Source organism: Mesoplodon bidens (assembly GCF_964165515.1).
Source record: "Mesoplodon bidens genome assembly, chromosome: 2".
Taxonomy (NCBI): Eukaryota; Metazoa; Chordata; class Mammalia; order Artiodactyla; family Ziphiidae; genus Mesoplodon; species Mesoplodon bidens.
This window is the reverse complement of record NC_138177.1, coordinates 67,405,232-67,426,603: the sequence shown is the minus strand read 5'-3', so window position 1 is coordinate 67,426,603 and position 21,372 is coordinate 67,405,232. Positions and strand designations below refer to the sequence as shown.

The 21,372-nt window shown below is 41.3% G+C and overlaps 1 protein-coding gene across 7 annotated transcripts in view; it reads left to right on the top strand.

The window, feature by feature from the left end:
- Positions 1-21,372, top strand: part of LOC308611757 (carboxyl-terminal PDZ ligand of neuronal nitric oxide synthase protein) — a 310,501-nt gene that overhangs the window by 238,654 nt on the left and 50,475 nt on the right. For all 7 annotated transcript variants that reach the window (XM_081223785.1, XM_081223784.1, XM_081223783.1 and 4 more), the window contains one exon: positions 17,937-18,045. In XM_081223785.1, the coding sequence (XP_081079911.1) occupies positions 17,937-18,045 (109 nt within the window). The remainder of the gene's footprint in view (positions 1-17,936; positions 18,046-21,372) is intronic.

Here is a 21,372-nt window from a genome sequence, read left to right as displayed (position 1 = left end):
AAAGCAATCTACAGTTTCAGTGCACTCCTTATCAAACTACCACTGGCATTTGTCACAGAACTAGAACAAAATATTTCACAAGTTGTATGGAAACACAATAGACCCCAAGTAGCCAAAGCAATCTTGAGAAAGAAAAACGGAGCTGGAGGAATCAGGCTCCTGGACTACAGGCTATACTGCAAAGCTACAGTAATCAAGACAGTATGGTACTGGCACAAAAACAGAAATATAGATCAGTGGAACAGGATAGAAAGCCGAGAAATAAACCCACGCACATATGGTCACCTTATTTTTGATAAAGGAGGCAAGAATATACAATGGAGAAAAGACAGCCTCTTCAATAAGTGGTGCTGGGAAAACTGGACAGCTACATGTAGAAGAATGAAATTAGAACACTCCCTAACACCATACACAAAAATAAACTCAAAATGGATTAAAGACCTAAATGTAAGGCCAGACACTATCAAACTCTTAGAGGAAAACCTAGGCAGAACACTCTATGACATAAATCACACAAGATCCTTTTTGACCCACCTCCTAGAGACATGGAAATAAAAACAAAAATAAACAAATAGCACGTAATGAAACTTAAAAGCTTTTGCACAGCAAAGGAAACCATAAACAAGATGAAAAGACAACCCCCAGAATGGGAGAAAATATTTGCAAAGGAAGCAACTGATAAAGGATTAATCTTCAAAATTTACAAGCAGCTCATGCAGCTCAGTATCAAAAAAACAACCCAATCCAAAAATGGGCAGAAGACCTAAATAGATATTTCTCCAAAGAAGATATACAGATTGCCAACAAACACATGAAAGGATGCTCAACATCACTAATCATTAGAGAAATGCAAATCAAAACTACAATGAAGTATCACCTCACACCAGTCAGAATGGCTATCATCAAAAAATCTACAAACAATAAATGCTGGAGAGGGTGTGGAGAAAAGCGAACCCTCTTGCACTGCTGGTGGGAATGTAAATTGATATAGCCACAATGGAGGTTCCTTAAAAAACTGAAAATAAAACTACCATATGACCCAGCAATCCCACTACTGGGTATATAACCTAAGTAAATCGTAATTCAAAAAGAGTCATGTACCACAATGTTCATTGCAGCTCTATTTACAATAGCCAATAGCCAAGACATGGAAGCAACCTAAGTGTCAATCAACAGATGAATGGATAAAGAAAATGTGGCACATATATACAATGGAATATTACTCAGCTGTGAAAAGAAATGAAATTGAGTTATTTGTAGTGAGGTGGATGGACCTAGAGTCTGTCATACATAGTGAAGTCAGAAAGGGAAAAACAAATACCGTATGCCAACACCTATAATATGGAATCTAAAAAAAAAAAATGGTTCTGAAGAAGCTAGAGGCAGGACACGAATAAGGATGCAGACGTGGAAAATGGACTTGAGGACACGGGGAGGGAAGGGTAAGCTGGGACGAAGTGAGAGAGTGGCATGGACTTACATATACTACCAAGTGTAAAATAGATAGCTAGTGGGAAGCAGCCGCATAGCACAGGGAGATCAGCTCTGTGCCTTGTGAGCACCTAGAGGGGTGGGATAGGGAGGGTGGTCTGTTTTATAACATAGTGAATCAGCTATACATTTACATATATCCCCATATCTCCTTCCTTTTGCGTCTCCCTCCCATCCTCCCTATCTCAGCCCCAGCTTGGTGGTCACAAAGCACCGAGCTGATCTCCTTTTAACACACCATTGTGAAGCACTTATACTCCAGTAAAGATGTTAAAAAGAAAAAAAGGTGATTGGAAGTTGAAATGAGACCAAATATGAATCAGTTCATTTTTGCATTTTTTTCTTAGATATGTTAGTGACCTAGAAGTAAAGGTACATGATCCTTTATAGTTTTAAAAAAAGGAAAAAACTAGGTTATGATAGAGAGGGAGTTGTCCTAGGATAAATCAGAATGGTTCAGCCGTTGTCCTGAGGGCATACATGAGAATTAGCGTTGTTGACACCTGGAGTAAACGCCTGCACTGAGCTCCCTGGCTTGTTCTCTTAACCTCAGGTCCTGGGAGGAAGTGCCTTCAGGTGAGCTGTGATTCAGACCTCCTCTGATGTAGCATCAGGCAAGCAGGTCAGAGCAATCAGAGAAAGAAAACTACTAGGAAAGAAGAGTACGTGGCCGTGCCAGCCAGGCCCAGTCAGGCATGCTCCAGGCCCCGGGGAGGTAGGGGCTGGATGCCCTCTCTTCATTTCCTGTCATGGCACATGAGGCTCCCCATGTGTTGAGCAAGTGGCCTGAGGGTCACTTAGTGTTTGGAACAACTAAGATGTTCTTATGACATTTATCATATTCCTGGGTTGGTTGGTTTGAAGAAACTTGGATGGAAGGTGGGCCGTCAGGGAGAGCAAAGCAATCAAGCACCACTCACTCAAGTGTCCAGTGAAAATCTTACCCACATTAGAATGAATTTGTTTTGGCCATAGAGAGTCTATAAAGGCATCCAGGGCTTGGAAGAATACCTGGAATAAGGAAATTCAGGGTTCCTAGGTGGCATAAATGTACCATAGCACTGACTTCTAGCTAGATACAGAGATAACAATAGTAATAATAACAATCTAATATTTGAATGACTTTTGACAGTTATTAATCAGCTAAGCAGATAATGCAGATGTGAAGGACTTGGTTAAGATGGCCAGGGTTCAAATTCTGTCTCAGAGACTGCAGTGGGCCAAATTGTGTCCCTCAAAAAGATATGCTGAAGTCCTAACCCCTGATACCTATGAATGTGACTTTATTTGGCAAAAGGACTTTGCTGATGTAATTGAGTTAAGATGAGGTCATAATTGATTAGAGCCCTAAGTCTAATGATTGGTGTTCTTATAAGAAGAGGGAAATTTGGAGACAGAAACATAGAGGGGAGACACAAGGAAGAAGGCCGTGTGAAGATGGAGACAGCAGATTGGAGTGATGCAACTAAAGCCGAAGCATGCCAAGGATTGCCGGCAACCACCAGACGCCAGGAGAGACACGTGGACTGGATTCTCCCTCAGAGCCTCTCAAAGGAACTAACCTTGCCAATATCTTGATTTCTGGCTTCTGGAACTCTGAGAGGTTAAATTTCTGTTGTTTTAAATTATCACTTTGTGATAATTTGTTACAGCAGCCCTGGGAAACTAATACAGATACCTACTAGCTGTGTGACCTTGAGAATGTTGACTAACCCCTCTCAGTTTCCTCATCTATAAAATGGGGATAATAGTAGTACCCACCTCATAAGGTTGTGAGGATTAAATGAGTTTTTATGTGTAGTGTGATTTGAGCAGTGCCTGGCATGTGAGAGGGACACAAGAGATTAGCAAATGTTCTTGCTCACTTCAGTAAAGATTTTTTTAAGCACCTACTATGTGCCACGCACTGTGTATAAATCATTTCATTTGATTCACATAATAATCCTGTGAGACTCTTCTCGTGCCTTTTTGAGGTTGAGAAAACTAAAGCTCAGAGCTTTGAGAAGGTAGAAGAGCTGCCATCTCAGCTGAGGCTTTGTGGCTCTGTTCTGTCAGTTCTTTTATTCCACAAAACCACAGGGATCTCAAGGGATACAGGGGAGTGGATCAAGAAGGGTGTGAACTTCTGATTATGATTTATTTTGCATTGGGGAGACTTATGCCTGACCCCCTTCTCCACATACCACTTATAGAAGGAAAGTTTTCCCTGTCGTGAAAGCAAGAAGACAAATTGTTCATGGGGAAAGGAGAGGAAGATGAAGCTTTCTAAGTGAGGCTCCCCCAGCACACACCAGTCAAAGCATCACCCTTCTATTTGTGGTGTGCTGGTATTCTCTCCGCTCTCTGGCTCAGGAGGAAAGCTGTGTCTCTGAGCAAGAGTCTTCAGGAAGCCTGAGGATCCTCAGAAGTGTAGGAAGGTTGGCTGACCCCAGAAAACATGAACACACCAAATGTGCGAACCCAGATAACACAGAGGCAGAGGAGAAAGAATTGGCAGCCTGTGTAAAGATTTGGTTTTTGAAAGCCAAGAGCAGGTGACAGTTATTTTGGAGAAATTACCAGTGTTGCAGAGAAGTTAAAGCCTTGAAGTATGTGAAAGGATTGTTGGGGTTTTGTGAGGGACACTGGCCTGTTTTTTGCCTGTTTGTCAAGTAGTGAACAAGAGGAAGTTTACTTATCACAGTGTTTGGTATTCAGAAAGTGCTATATGGTGGTTTGTGGTTGATTCAAGTAAACCAGGGAAGATTTTGTGGGATATAAGAAAGCACTTCTTAACAGCTGTGAAATTAAAACATAAATTAACTGCTGAGATAGACCGTGAGGGTGATTCAACTGGACTTTCAAAAAGATAAATATGTATTTGTCTGACTCTCACTAGATTTTAAAATTCAGTTGATTGCTTACTCCTTATTTCAGGTACACAGTAGATAGTTGTCATAATAATTTAGACATTTTTATAATGTTATGCCTTGAAGAAACCTTAGAAATCAGCTATGATACTCGGATTTCTGTGCCTGCAGTTGTGTAGATGGGCTTGACTGTCTCACGAGGTCTCTCCTAGCCCTAAAATCCCAGACTTCTTTCCAGATCACACTGTGGTGAGGCAGGTCTGTGAAATACGGCCCAGCTATGGCTGCCAGCAGATCTTGGACAATGTATTCCTACACCTCAGACAGCTGTGAAGTAAGGAGACCAGTTCCATGAGGGACTGTGGCACCATTTCATGAGTTGATCACCATTCATTTATGCCAAATAGCAGCCCTGAAAATGGCTAAATTGAAGGATGAAAAAGATGAAAACTGACCTAACTTCTAATTAAAGAAAACCAGTCAGAGTGATAAAGGGCCCTGAAAATACAGTAGGAGAGAAAGATAATCAGACCAAAGCAGTAATAGGAAGAAATGATTAAGATGAAGGACAATTTGGTCTAAAGATTAGATTAAAATAAGAGACATGGGGAAAAGAATGATGACCAGGGACAGAAATGTGGAGCTGTGTGAATGCTCCAGGACTGGGTGGGAAGAGAAGGCACACCAGTGTTCAGGGAGCATGCGGGGGCTGGGGGTAAGCGTCGGGGGGTGCTCATTGCTGTAGATTTTGGTGTGGTTCTATTAGCAAAGCATTGGGGGCCTCCCTCCACCCACCACCTCTCCTAATATTTTCCCTAGGCCCTCTGAAGATAACACATTCCTTTGGGGGGACCCACAAAAATCACACAGTCTGGGCTGCTTGGGGAATCACTGCTCCCGTGGGCAGAAGTCATGCTGGGTTTTCCCAGGACCATGACTTTATGGCTGTGCCACACTCAGCTGGTCTCGAGCAGCAGGTTGGTTCTGTTTTCTGTTTTCTGCATTTTTCACATCATGCTTCTTCTCCCAGAGGTTTTCCGTTAAGATCCCACTGGGTTTTGTCTTTACCATCTGCAAGTTACTTGGTAGCATATCTTTTCAATCTTCGTTCATTTCCATGTGTCCCTGTGGGTTAGGGATGACCGTGCCTTCCAGGGCCTTCAGAGAAAAATTTCTTCTCATTCAAACTGGAGAACCTCTAGAGAGATGGTGATGTTGGGGGAACAGGGATGATTTCTCTTTGTTCTTCCATTTGCCATTTCTAGAGTTATTTCCACAGTTTTAAAGTATTTGTACAATGGGTTGTAGAATATTTGTCCACCTACTATCTCATCCACTTTCAATATTTGCCCATCCCAGAACTTTACAACTGCTCTGAAAGATGTTTTTATTGCCCTTACTTTAAGGATTAGGAAAGAAGGCTGAGAGAAGGAAAAGAGTTTGCCTGGGGCCCCATGGCAGGTCTAGATCCTCTGTCCTGAGGTTCTGTGCTTTCTGCCGTGGCAGATCCCAGCTGGCTAGGTGAGACCCAGCAGGTTTTGAGCAGAAGACAGCATGGAGACTTTTCTGTGGAGCTCTGTGTCTGTGGGTCTTGGAGAGGGGAGCATGGATGTAGACTCAGGCAACCTTGCAGGTGACTCAAGACCCTTCATATTCTCTGTAGCCAGTGGGTTCCAAGGTCAGCCAGCAGTCCCCATGGAGATAAGGGGCAGTAGGGGCAGGATACTAGTTGCTGGGGTGGGGGGACATGGCTGTGGCATTTTCAAGTATATAACATCCAGAGAGAGGGATGGTGACAGAGCAAGGTGTTGTCTCAGGAAATAAGAGATGAGAACTTGAAGACAGAAGTACAACATAATTTATTCTAATTGGGTCCAAAACGGTGAGACCATGAAGAAAAATCATGTGGCTGCCTACATTTTCATAAAATATCTTTTGAGAAGTACACAGTATGGAAAGCAGAGCTTAAAATCAAGTATAAGTGCAGAGGAACTGAAACCCTGAATGCAGTGGGTTCATGGAAAAGACTGACGATGAGAGAAGAAAAGTATAAAAGAAAAGAGAGTACCACATGACAAAGAGATATTCTGAAGTCACATTGTTCTAACCATGTATCTCCTTTTTTTTTTTTTTTTTTTTAACCTCAAGTAGAGAACTGTCGGATCTTCAAACTAGAAACACTAGAACAGAGGTGATTTGAAAAATAGAAGTTTGAAAACCACGAGGAAAAAGGCAGGCGTCCCTCACTCCTTTAAATGTGTCCAGGCCTTGGTCACTTACGACCTGGAGTCCTAAAGAATGTGATTGCAAAATGATTATTGATCATCTTTGCAAAATCATGGGGAATGGATGAAATATGAGAAGATTACAAGAAAAAGACATATCACGTTTTAGAAAGAGGAAAAATCTGGGTCTATGAATTATAGACTAGTGAACTTGTCATTGCCCCTGGGCAAAATTCTAGAAGAGATCATTAAGCAGATGATGTGTGAGAGCTTGGAAAAGGAAATAGTGATCCCTAGGAGACAGTCCTAAAAACCAATTACCAAGTATGCTTACGAAATCTGCCTTAAGAGCAGTTGTGCAAGTTAGATTTGACTGTTTGAGTTGACCACAGTGTGAATGAGCAGTGAGATGCTGTAACTAAAGAAAAAAATATGATCAGAGATCCTTTGCTAAAAATTCAGTTCTAGGGCATAGAAAATATCCAAATTCACTCTGTCGTGTTCTCATCCCTTTAGGAATATGCATTCAGTTCTGTGAACTGTGTTTTAAGAGTCATTGGTAAATTGGGATATGTACAGAAAAGGTTAACAAGGAAGATTGAGATCGTATTTACTGAGCAAGCAACTCACCATATGTTGGGCGTTGTGTTAAATACTGGAGGGGAGTGTTTTAACACTTAACACTATGAAGAGATCATTAATCTACCTATTTTCAGATCAGGAAAGAAAGGGTTATGTCAACTGAGTAGTTTGTGTAAGGCCAACAGCTAGGAAGTGGCAAAGCTAAGACTTGAACCTAGATCTCTGTCAACCCAAAGCCCATACTCTTTCCACGGTACAAACCTGCCAGAGTAATAAAAGATCTAGAAAATGGGCTGGTTGAGGAACTTGTGAAGGAAGGGGAAGTGTGTCACTTGAAAGAATGAGAGGAGTAAATATGGTGGTGGTTTTCAAAGAGTTGCCATTTAGAAGGATTAGCCTTGTTCTCTAAGGCCCCAAAGGATAGGACTAGGGCAGTAGTGTGGCAGTACTAATAGCAGTTACCATTTATTAACCATTTGCTATAAGCTGATCTTTCTGCGTACATTCATTCTTTAAACCTCATGAGTGAGGTACAGTACTATGGTTATCCCCATTTCACAGGTGAAGAACCATGAGTAAATCAAGATAATGCCCAGGATCTAACAGCTAGTAATTAGCAGAGCCTGGGCCTATAATCCAGATCTGTCCCACACCAGGGCCAGTGTTTTCAACCATTTCCTTCCACTGCATTGCTGTTGGTAGATTTCTAATCAATGAAAGGGGAAATTTCCAAGTAATTAGAAGCTCTCCAAAAGGAGGAATGGCTACTCTAACTGGAGTGAACTGCCCATCACTGACAAATGCTGAATGACAGGGATGCTGGCTTGGACAGATCTGAGGACTACACAGGTCCCTTTCTACTCTACATTCCGTTTTTTTTGTTTGTTTGTTTGTTTTTTTCCGTGCTCCTAAAAGAAACACATTTACCTATAGATTAATAGTCAAGGAAGTGAGAAGCGGGGTGTTGGTGGTGGATCTAGTGGTTCTTTATCAATCCGTCAACTTGAATTCCAGCATAACTATAAACCTCAAATCCAGTTTCTCCAAGATATTGTTTATATTTCAGTAATTTATGTTAAGTTTATGGACATAACAGTGTATAGAAAAGTTTATTGCTGTGGCTTGAATGCATAACAGTTCCATTAGTGAGTAAAACTTATAATTCTATGCATATTTTGAAATAAAACCAAGAAATTTGAAGAAATTTGAAGTGGGAATAAATCTAATAAGATCTTAGTAATCATTATTAACACGATATGAACTACTTTGGTATCCTACCCTTTAATTATACTGAAAGTTATGAAAATTGAGATACTTTTTGGAAGTGGGATCAGAACTGCACTAGACTTAAGGATAAAGATTAAGGAGGGGAAAAGGGAAATCTTTCCTTATTCTCTTGAGTCCTCATATTATTCTTTCTCCCCTCCCCCACCCCCAACACACACACAATCACAGTTCTTAAAACCAAGGTATGAAGAAGTAAGGGTTCTTGGAATATAGTTCTAGATCTAGAATTTTGGACGTGAGGCCTTAATTTGTTGATTTATTAATTTGTGGGTGAATGAGGTCACATGGAAAAACTTCCTGCTTCTTGATTGTGTTGGCGAATACTTTTCTAATCTCTAACTAGTTGACTTTATAGTTAGCTAAAGATTATTGACTTTTAATAACTTACACATTAAGTTTCTGAACTCAGACATAACAGAGCAGTCTCCAAAGAGCTCCAGTCCAAAGAGAGTGGCTGCATCCATGCCCAGGTTGTCATCATATTTGCCGAAAAGGTGCTTTGTCTACCAAGGTAAAGTTAACCCTAGCTTGCTGCCATCCCTGAGTGCCTTCCATGTCTCTGTGTCTTGTTGGCATGCCAGTCTGCCTTCATATCTGCTCCATCGGTTTTAAATCTAGTTCTCAGTCCTTAGGGTATTACCTAATAATAAATGAAAAACTCAAAAATCAAAGGAGTTTTATGTGTGATGCATCTGAACTAACAGGACCTCACTTCTATCTGGGGGTGGGGGAAATGAATAGCCAGGCAGAGCACATTATGGGTGCTTATTAATGACAGCAAGGACGCCCCCCTCCCTCCTAAGCAGGCATTAGGAATCTCCTATGTGCCAATCACAGTGCTGGCACTGGAATACCAAGATGTGGCCCTTGTTGCTTCAAGAAGCTTCAGTATAAACATCATAGTGAGTATTGGTTCAAGATGGAGGAGTAGAAGAGTGTGCGCTCACTCCCTCTTGTGAGAGCACCGGAATCACAACTAACTGCTGAACAGTCATCGACAGGAAGACACTGGAAGTCACTAAAAAAGATATCCCACATCCAAAGACAAAGGAGAAGCTGCAATGAGTCGGTAGGGGGGGCACAGCCACAATAAAATCAAATCCCATAACCGCTGGGTGGGTGACTCACAAGCTGGAGAACACTTATACCACAGAAGTCCACCCACTGGAGTGAAGGTTCTGAGACCCACGTCAGGCTTCCTAACCTGGGGGTCTGGCAACGGGAGGAGGAATTCCCAGAGAATCATACTTTGAAGCCTAGCAGGATTTGATTGCAGGACTTCGACAGGACTGGGGGAAACAGAGACTCCACTCTTGGAGGGCACACATAAAGTAGTGTATGCATCAGGACCCAGGGGGAAGGAGCACTGACTCCATAGGAGACTGAACCAGACATACCTGCTAGTGGTGGAGGGTCTCCTGCAGAGGCAGGAGGTGGCTGTGGCTCATCGTGGGGACAAGGACACTGGCAGCAGAAGATCTGGGAAGCACTCCTTAGTGTGAGCCCTCCCAGAGTCCACCATTAACCCCAACAAAGAGCCTGTAGCCTCCAGTGCTGGGTCACCTCAGGCCAAACAATCAACAGGGAGGGAACTCAGTCCCACCCATCAGCTGAAAAGTGGATTAAAGTTTTACTGAGCTCTGCCCACCAGAGCAACACCTAGCTCTACCCAACACCAGTCCCTCCGATCAGGAAGCTTGCACAAGCCTCTTAGATAACCTCATCCACCAGAGGGCAGACAGCAGAAGCAAGAAGAACTACAGTCCTGCAGCCTGTGGAACGAAAACTACATTCACAGAAAGAAAGACAAAATTAAAAAGCAGAGCACTATGTACCACTTGAAGGAACAAGATAGAACCCCAGAAAAACAATTATATGAAGTGGAGATAGGCAACCTTCCAGAAAAAAAAAAATCAGAATAAAGACAGTGAAGATGATATAGGACCTCAGAAAAAGAATGGAGGCAAGGTTCGAGAAGATGCAAGAAGTGTTTAACAAAGACCTAGAAGAATTAAAGGACAAACACCTAGAAGAATTAAAGAACAAACAGAGATGAACAGTACAATAACTGAAATGAAAAATACACTAGAAGGAATCAATAACAGCATAACTGAGGCAGAAGAACGGAGAAGTGACCTGGAAGACAGAATGGTGGAATTCACTGCCACGGAACAGAATAAAGGAAAAAGAATGAAAAGAAATGAAGATAGCCTAAGAGACCTCTGGGACAAAAGAAAACGCACCAACTTTCGCATTATAGGGGTCCCAGAAGGAGAAGAGAGAGAGAAAGGACCTGAGAAAATATTTGAAGAGATTATAGTCGAAAACTTCCCTAACACGGGAAAGGAAGTAGCTACCCAAGTCCAGGAAGCACAGAGATTCCCAGACAGAATAAACACAAGGAGAAACATGCCAAGGCATATAGTAATCAAACTGACAAAAATTAAGGACAAAGAAAAATTATTAAAGGCAACAGGGAAAAGTGACAAATAACATACAAGGGAACTCCCATAAGGTTAACAGCTGATTTCTCATCAGAAACTCTATAAGCCAGAAAGGAGTGACACCATATATTTAAAGTGATGAGAGGGAAGAACCTACAACCAAGATTACTCTACCCGGCAAGGATCTCATTCAGATTTGACGGAGAAATCAAAAGCTTTACAGATAAGCAAAAGCTAAGAGAATTCAGCACCACCAAACCAGCGCTACAGCAAATGCTAAAGGAACTTCTCTAAGTGGGAAACACAAGACAAGAAAAGACCTACAAAAGCAAACCCAAAACAATGAAGAAAATGGTCATAGGAATATACATATCTATAACTACCTTAAATGTGAATGGATTAAATGCTCCAACCAAAAGACAGAAGCTCGCTGGTTGGATACAAAAACAAGACCCATCTATATGCTGTCTACAAGAGACCCACTTCAGACCTAGGGACACATACAGACTGAAAGTGAGGGAATGGAAAAAGATATTCCATGCAAATGGAAATCCAAAGAAAGCTGGAGTAGCAATACTCATATCAGATAAAATAGACTTTAAAATAAAGAATGTTAAAAGAGACAAGGACACTACATAATGATCAAGGGATCAATCCAAGAAGAAGATATAACAATTATAAATATATATGCACCCAACATAGGAGCACCTTAATACATAAGGCAAATGCTAACAGCTATAAAAGAGGAAATCAGCAGTAACACAATAACAGTGGGGGACTTTAACACTTCACTTACACCAATGGACAGATCATCCAGACAGAAAATTAATAAGGAAACACAAGCTTTAAATGACACAATAGACCAGATGGATTTAGTTGATATTTATAGGACATTTCTTCCGAAAACAGCAGATTACACTTTCTTCTCAAGTGCACACGGAATATTATCCAGGATAGATCACATCTTGGGTCACAAATCAAGCCTCAGTAAATTTTAAAAAATTGAAATCACATCAGGCATCTTTTCTGACCACAGCACTATGAGATTAGGAATCAATTATGGGGGAAAAATGTATAAAACACAAAAACATGGAGGCTAAACAATATGTTACTAAATAACCAAGAGATCACTGAAGAAATCAAAGAGGAAATCAAAAAATACCTAGACACAATTGATAATGAAAACATGATGATCCAAAACCTATGGGATGCAGTAAAAGCAGTTCTAAGAGGGAAGTTTATAGCAATACAATCCTACCTCAAGAAACAAGAAAAATCTAAAATAAACAATCTAACCTTACACCTAAAGGAACTAGAGAAAGAAGAACAAACAAAACCCAAAGTCAGTAGAAAGAAAGAATTCATAAAGATCAGAGCAGAAATAAATGAAATAGAAACAAAGAAAACAATAGCAAAGATCAATAAAACTAAAAGCTGGTTCTTTGAGAAGATAAACAAAATTGATAAACCTTTAGCCAGACTCATCAAGAAAAAGAGAGGACTCAAATCAATAAAATAAGAAATGAAAAAGGAGAAGTTACAATGGACACTGCAGAAATACAAAGCATCATTAGAGACTACTACAAGCAGCTCTGTGCCACTAACATGGACAACCTAGAAGAAATGGACAAATTCTTGAAAAGGTATAATCTTCCAAGACTGAACCAGGAAGAAACAGAAAACATGAACAGATCAATCACAAGTAATGAAGTTGAAAGCGTGATTAAAAATCTTCCAACAAACAAAAGTCCAGGACCAGATGGCTTCACAGGTGAATTCTTTCAAACATTTAGAGAAGAGCTAACACCCATCCTTCTCAAACTCTTCCAGAAAATTGCAGAGGAAGGGATACTCCCAAACTCATTCTACGAGGCCACCATTACCCTGATACCAAAACCAGACAAAGATACTACAAAAAAGAAAATTACAGACCAATATCACTGATGAATATAGATGCAAAAATCCTCAACAAAATACTAGCAAACAGAATCCAACAACACATTAAAAGGGTCATACACCATGATCTAGTGGGTTTATCCCAAGGATGCAAGGATTCTTCACTATATGCAAATCAGTCGATGTGATACCCCATATTAACAAATTGAAAAATAAAAACCATATGATCATCCCAATAGATACAGAAGAAGCTTTTGACAAAATTCAACACCCATTTATGATTTAAAAAAATCTCCAGAAAGTGGGCATAGAGGGAAGCTACCTCAACATCATAAAGGCTATATATGACAAACCCACAGCAAACATCATTCTCCATGGTGAAAAACTGAAAGCATTTCCTCTAAGATCAGGAACAAGACAAAGGTGTCCACTCTCGCCACTATTATTTAACATAGTTTTGGAAGTCCTAGCCACGGCAGTCAGAGAAGAAAAAGAAATAAAAGAATACAAATTCGAAAAGAAGAATTAAAACTGTCACTGTTTGCAGATGACATGATACTATACATAGATAATCCTAAAGATGCCACCAGAAAATACTAGAGCTAATCAGTGAATTTGGTAAAGTCGCAGGATACAAAATTAATGCACAGAAATCTCTTGCATTTCTATACACTGACAACAAAAGATCAGAAAGAGAAATTAAGGAAATAATCCCATTCACCATTGCAACAAAAAGAATAAAATACCTAGGAATAAAGCTACCTAAGGAGGTAAAAGACCTGTACTTAGAAATCTATAAGATACTGATGAAAGAAATCAAAGATGATACAAAGAGATGGAGAGATATACCCATGTTCTTGGATTGGAAGAATTAATATTGTGAAAATGACTATACTACCCAAAGCAGTCTACAGATTCAATGCAATCCCTATCAAACTTCCAATGGCATTTTTCACAGAAGTAGAACACAAAATTTCACAATTTGTATGGAAACACAAAAGACCCTGAATAGTCAAAGGAATCTTGAGAAAGAAAAACAGAGCTGGAGGAATCAGCCTCCTGGACTTAAGACTATTACTACAAAGCTACAGTAATCAAGACAGTATGGTGCTGGCTCAAAAACAGAAATATATACATCAATGGAACAGTATAGAAAGCCCAGAGATAAACCCACGCAACTGTGGTCAACTAATGTATGGCAAAGTAGACAAAGATATACAATGGAGAAAAGACAGTCTCTTCAATATGTGGTGCTGGGAACTCTGAACAGCTAAATTTAAAAGAATGAAATTAGAATATTCCCTAACACCATACACAAAAATAAACTCAAAATGGATTGAAGACCTAAATGTGAGACTGGACACTATAAAACTCTTAGAGGAAAACAGGAAGAACACTCTGTGACATAAATCACAGCAAGATCTTTTTTGAGCCACCTCTTAGAGTAATGGAAATAAAACCAAAAATAAACAAATGGGACCTAATGAAACATAAAAGCTTTTTCACAGCAAAGGAAACTATAAACAAGACAAAAAGGCAACCCTCAGAATGGGAGAAAATATTTGCAAACGAATCAATGGGCAAAGGATTAATCTCCAAAATATATAAACAGCTCATGTAGCTCAATATTAAAAAAACAAAGAGCCCAGTCCAAAAATGGGCAGAAAACCTAGATAGACATCTCTCCAAAGAAGACATACAGATGGCCAAGAGCCACATGAAAATCTGCTCAACATCACTAATTATTAGAGAAATGCAAATCAAAACTACAATGAAGTATCACCTCACACTGGTTAGAATGGGCATCATCCGAAAATCTACAAACAACAAATGCTGGAGAGGGTGTGGAGAAAAGGGAACCCTCTTGCACTGTTGGTGGGAATGTAAATTGATCCAGCCACTATGGAGGACAGTATGGAGGTTTCTTAAAAAACTAAAAATAGAATTACCATACGACCCAGCAATCCCACTACTGGGCATATACCCAGAGAAAACCATAATTCCAAAAGACACACGCACCCCAGTGTTCATTGCAGCACTATTTACAATAGCCAGGTCATGGAAGCAACCTAAATGCCCATTGACAGATGAATGGACAAAGAAGATTTGGTACATATATAGAATGGAATATTACTCAGCCATAAAAAAGAATGAAATTGGGTTATTTGTAGAGACGTGGATGGACCTAGAGACTGTCATACAGAGTGAAGTAAGTCAGAAAGAGGAAAACAAATATCGTATATTAACGCATATATGTGGAATCTAGAAAAATGGTACAGACGAACCAGTTTGCAAGGCAGAAGTAGCGACACAGATGTAGAGAACAAACGTATGGACACCAGCGAGGGAAAGGGGAGGGGGGTGGTGGTGGGATAAATTGGGAGATTGGGATTGACATATATACAGTAATATGTATAAAATAGATAACTAATAAGAACCTGCTGTATAAAAAAATTAAATTCCGAAAAAATAAAAATAAATATAAAAATAAACATCACAGTATGAGATAACGTGCTATGGTAAAGGTGAACCCAGGGGCATTCAGCAACTCAGACTTGGGGGCAGGGTGGGCAGGGAACGCTTCTCTGAATCAAGTCTTCAAGGATGCCAAAGGTGTCACAGCAGTTGCAAAGGCAGGCAGATGTATGCACGTGGTTCTGAAGGGCTATGTAGGTCAGGCTTCTGGAGGGAGATGAAAGCAGAAACATAGATACTCCATGCTGAGGAGTTTGGACTTGGTCTGAGGGCAGTAGGAAACCTTTGGATGGTTTTTAGAAGGAAATACTAGGATGTAGTTTGTGTTTTCAAAAATACCACTTTGCTAGCAATATAGAGAGTGGTTTGGCAGTAGGTGAGGTAGGAAGCAGAGAGACACTAGGTGAGTTGCAAAATTCCAGGTGAACAGTAGGACCTGTGGACTAAGGCAGTACTGTGGAACTGAAGGAAAAAGTATATTTCAGAGCCATGTCAAGGAGGTGGGCTGCAGAGAACTTGGTCATGAGTGACAGATATTGGAGAACAAGGGAGGAAGGAGTCAAAGGTGTTGCCCAGGTTTCTGGCTTGAGTGGACATGGCGCCCCTCATAGAGAGAGGGCTTGGGAGAAGGAAGGCCATGTTTGCCTGAGAATTACAGGGGAGATGATTAATTTAGTTGGGGAACGTGATGAATTTGAAGCTTGAGGGAAGATCAGGAGTGTGTGTCCAGAAAGACTGGCTGGGTGGGCCTGGAGCTCAGGCAGGAGATGCTGAGGTGCAGTTGTTGGCTTGTCCCTTCCGTGTTAGGAGGACACTTTGGTGTCATTAGAAGGATCGGGTACTCTGTGGTGCGGGCCTGATAATGTTAGATTAGCTTTCTTAGAAGCCACGTTAAACAAATGTAATAACCTCTATTTCAGCATCGTTCAGAGTTGGTGGACACGTGAGATGAAGTGAAATGACTTTTAGCAGAGTTCAGCAGAGAAGCTTTGGTCCCCAGGGTGAACTTGGATTTCTTCCGGGGATTGTTCTCCTCTCTGTATCACTTCTGTTTTGAAAGTCCCTCTCAGACTTCTGGGGGTCCTTGGTAAGAATCTCAGTAAAAAGGCTACTTAGAGGCGATATCGGTAAGGAGAAGTAAAAAACACTTTACTCATTTCATCTTCCCAATAACACCGCAAGGTGTTACTATTAAAAGTCCCATTTTACAGATAAGAAAACTGAGCCTCTGAGGGTTCCCTGGCTTACCTTATGGTAAGGGGCACAGTTGTGGTTATGACTCTAGATCCTGTTCTCTCTGTGCTGCACAGAAAGACTGACTCAGACATACCAGGTCTGTGAAATCCTGGGATGGAAAAGTTGTGTTTTCATTGAGGAAAAGATTCTGGGGGGGAAATGATATGTCCCCAGGGTGTTTACCAAGAGCAACACTCTCCTCAATGCTCAAATCAGTTCCTCTGATGTATCCCTGATACTCCCCTCCCCTGCCCCATGTTGACAGCACTCAGACTTGGTGGTTCTGGTGGTACCCTGTCCTAGGGCCACCTAAGAGTCAGCCATTAGGGCCTTGCTTATAATTCTCCCCTTTTCCTGACCTTTCCTCTGCCTCTACCCCCACCACCCACCCACAGCAGCCAGAGGGATTCTTTAGTCTAAAGCATCAGGAAGTCAATCCTCTGCTCAGAAGCCTCTAACGGCTTCTTGTCTCACTTGAAGTACAACCCCTGACCTTCAAGGTCTCCTGTGTTCTGGCCTTTGATTGCTTCTCTGACCCTGTCACTGACCACACTCCCTTGACTTGAGCCACGCTGACCTTCTGGCCATTCCTTGAGTGCTTAGAGCACCTTATAAACACCACCTGTCTTTGAAACTTGCTGTTCCCATTTTCTGCACTGCTTTTGCCCACGTAGTCCGGTGACTGGCACCCTCACATCATTAGGTCTTTGCCTCTCTTTGAGGCCTTCCTGCTAACCACCCTGTCTAAAATAGCAGCTCTGTCATGTTCTGTCCCTTATTTTTCTTCATGGCACTCATTTTCTATTTGTTTATTGATATCTCCTGAATATGAGCTCCATGAATTCAGGGGCTTTATATGTTCTGTTGCTTGTTCCTCTGGCTGCTGGGATAGTGCCTGGCCCATGGTGTGCACTCAGGGGGATTGGTTGACTAATGGAATGAATACATGGAGGCTGTGGACTTGATGGAATGGGACAGAAAGTGAAGTCACTATCACCGAGGGACCTACAATAATGAAACAGAGTGTCTCCCAATGTGGTTAGCATTGCTGGTTCCCTAAGTCTCCTCATTTGGAGGTAACTGTGAACAGGTATTAGGAAACCTCCCCACATTTCCCTCGTAGATGCAGATTTATTGCTCTGATAAGGATGGGAATGGTTTTTTCCTTCTAACATACAAGTTGCCAGGACAGATTTACTAGTGATAGCATGGGGTCCTTGTCCTACCTGTGTCCACCCTTTCACATCTGGAGGTCACTCACTGGAATGTCAGTGTTTGTGGAGCCCATGGAAAGTGCCTCCTGCATTGTGGCTTTCATAGGAAGAAAGCTTTCTCTAAGGACTTGACTTGAGTGAGCTCTGTCTGTAGAGTGTCCTCAAACAGAGGTTTCCTCATTGGAGATTTGAACTTAATGCCATTTTCAGTGCATTTTTCTGTTGTTCTTCCTGTAGGATCTTCTACGTCTCTCACGATTCCCAAGACTTGAAGATCTTCAGCTATATCGCTCGAGATGGTGCCAGCAATATCTTCAGGTGTAACGTCTTTAAATCCAAGAAGAAGGTAAAGGGGCTGTCATCTCTTATTTTCCTCTGATGGAACCAGAGTGCCCCTAACATTGACCCATCTCCCTGTTGATAGAGAGGCAAGATTTGGAGGTAGCTATTTTAGTGCAAGATATAGGGGAACTCTCTCACTAGTCTGTCATTGCTTCTATATAATGCAATTCTCTTTTAGTTTCATTTGAGCTTTGTACTTAGTTTTATGCGAACAACTGGAGAGATCTTGACCATTGGTTAAGGGCTCTGCAACAGGAGCAGGCAGACAGCTCCAGGAGTGGTGCTCGCCTTGACGTGTGGTAGAAAAGAAGATGGCCGCTAGCTAAGGTGACCCTTCATCATGATTCTGTATACTGTTCAGTGGCCTACAAACGTGACGTGGGATCTAGTTAGATTTTGTGATGTTGGTTGTCCTGGATGATTATTTTGTAACCATCCTTGATGTATAGTAACCTTGATGCTTGAGTAAATGCAACTTTTGCAATTCTGTAGAGGCATGCTTCCTCTCTATCATTCCTCCAGGAGACTAACACACAAAACTGGGGTTTGGAAACATGGGCTCTAGCCCCTCTTCTCCCCCGGAACTCTGAATGATGTTATGAGGGTCAGTATCCCCCATGGGTCTCAGTTTCCTTGTCTATAAAATGAGGAGGAGAGTCAAAACCAGCATTTCTTAAAATGTATCCTGTAAAACATTTACCATCCAAAATGTTTCATGTTAAAATTATTCAATTTAAATGTGCTGGGAAGTCCTAAAGTCAGAGAAATGCCTTTAACGCAGCATTTCTCAAACTGAATTGGCCATGGAATCATATTTTTTCCATGTATCAGTGTTAATATCCTGGGAACTACTTTACTATAGAGGTGACTTTGGAAAACACTATTTGTGTCTGAAAGGTCCCTTACAGGTGTGGAATGGTAAGGTCCCAACCATTCTAGACACAAACCACTAACTCTGGCTTTCTATGAGGACTCCTTCCAAATTCTCTCCTGCTTGTCCCTTCTTTGATGCTATGTGATATCTTAATGCATCTTATGCCGTAAGACATCTTTAATAGATTTGTAGGTACCTTGCCAAGTGGGGATAATAAGAATAAAAACGTGACAGGGTCAAGATTTACTATTATATATGTCCTGTCCCCCACCCTAGCTCCATAAAGAGAATTATACTTTGCTGATTTAGCCTCTTCCTCTACGGAGATTTGTGCCCTTACCCACCTATTCCCAAGCTTTTTAATGCAAATCATGGAATTGGATGGAAAGAGCTAGAACTGGAAAGGTAGAAGGAAAAAGGGGCAAGTTGCCAGATTTCACTTTTAGATAATAGTACAGTTGAGAGGAAAAAAGTGAAAGTGGGGTGAAGTTGAGCTGCATATTAAAGAACTGATAGAAAGAGTAGGAAGGAGAGGGAGAGAAAGAAAAACCAGAGGGGCTGGAGATGAGAATTTAGGGCTTGGGAGAGTGAAAAGCACTTGTGTGGCTTTGAGGTGTAGTGGATCTAGGGAGGAGAAGAAAGGAAATAAAAAGTGTTCCTGAGACTTATGAATTGGATCGTCTGTAATGGTCTTTGACAGATACAACTAAAGACTAGGATTCCCTTTAATTTATTTTGAGTGTTCCACTTTACATCTGACTTTAGTTTTGTCCAGAGACTGGACCGTGTGGACCTTGGAATTTATTAAAGTTACAAATGGCACATTTTAATTTACAAAGTGCTTTAATATTTAATCTTACTTGATCCTTGCAAAAGCCTACATGAAGAAGACAGGTAATTTTCATGCCCAATTTTACAGTAAGTAAATTTAAATTGAGGCTCAGAGAGATTAAATGACTTGCCCAAGGTCCCATGAATAGGCATTGGCTAGAATCAGGGAGACATGCAGAACAAAAGGATTTTGAGCAGGAAACCTAGGTAAAGGAAATGGTAATATTTGCTTTGCCATCCAATCTAGTGTAGCAATGCAAAGTCAGTGGGGTCGTCCAGTTCTTCTGCCAAAACCTGAGTCTAAGAACAATGCCCATTGGAACTTTGATCTTGAAGCGAAGGACAGAATTAAGTTCTTCTTACCCAGTGACAAAGGAGTAGTCATCTGGTTCCCTATCATATCAGTGTTTTCCATGTTTCATAGCTCTCAGAGCTAATCCTGATCTCTGGCTCTTTTATTTTCTATATCCCTTTTACTCTCACCTACTGAGACTGTAACTCTTCAGAGCTGGTTCTCAGGCCCTTTGCTGGCCTGTAGCCATGCAGCTGAAGGAATTGTTTCCAGACAGCCTGGGCTGTGTGCCCCATTGCCGCTGAACTATAGGTGGAAGGGCTAGTTTCCAAGCCAGGAAAGAGAAGTGAATTAATCGTTCAGCAAAGGAAGCACAGTTTGGGAGGGGTGGGGAACACGTCTGCAAGATTTTGCACGCTTATCCTGGTTAGTCTCCAGATCTGGTGATTTACTTTCTTGTGAAGCCCTTCTGGTCTGGAGAGATAATAGTTAGCTTGGGAAGGAGTTTTAATTGGCACATGATAGGAATACTTAAGAGGTGAGGGGGAAAGGGCTAAATACTCTGAGTATAAGTGTCTTGCAGGGATGTTTCTGGGTTGTTGGAGGTCAGTATGGTGGTCTCTTGACTGGAAGCCAGCAGACCTGGGTGTTCTCCAGAGCCCTCGTGTTGATTATAGCGTAGAAAAACCTTGTATGAGCTCCTTGCTGTGTCAAGGCTTGGTTCTTGCTGTTCACGTCACATCATGTCCCGAGTGGGTACTCATGGCACATTTCCCATGACAGGCTTCTCATGTGGGTCATCCTTACCTTACAGTTCACCATGGGGAACAGGATTGTCTCTTCTGTTGGGAGAGAACATGGGTCAGGTGTCTCAAGTTGCCTGGTAGAGGACCTCCCTGTACCTCGCTCCCAGCACAGTTGTTATTCTATACCTATGGATCTTCCTTTAGTTACCTATATAGCCAATGTGGTTCTCATCTTGGGGACTTAAATCTTGAGCTGATTTTTTTCAGTTGGGCTTTCATCAGAAGTTAGATAGCAGAATATTGCAGGAAGATAACGTGCTACCAACTCTTCATCTGTTAGTCTAGATTTTCCAAGTTTTAGCCTTATATTAAGTCAAATGATATCCAGTCAATTTTGGTTACTTGCTATGTGCCCATGACTCTTCTAGACTCTTTATATGAATTATCTTACTTCATTCCCTCAGCAGCCCTGTGAGATGTGGGTACTGTCATGCTCTTCGTCTTATGGATGGGAAAATGGAGACTTAAGGGACATAATTCATAATGAGTGGTGGAGTCAGAAATGAACCCAGAGAGTCTGACTCTGGA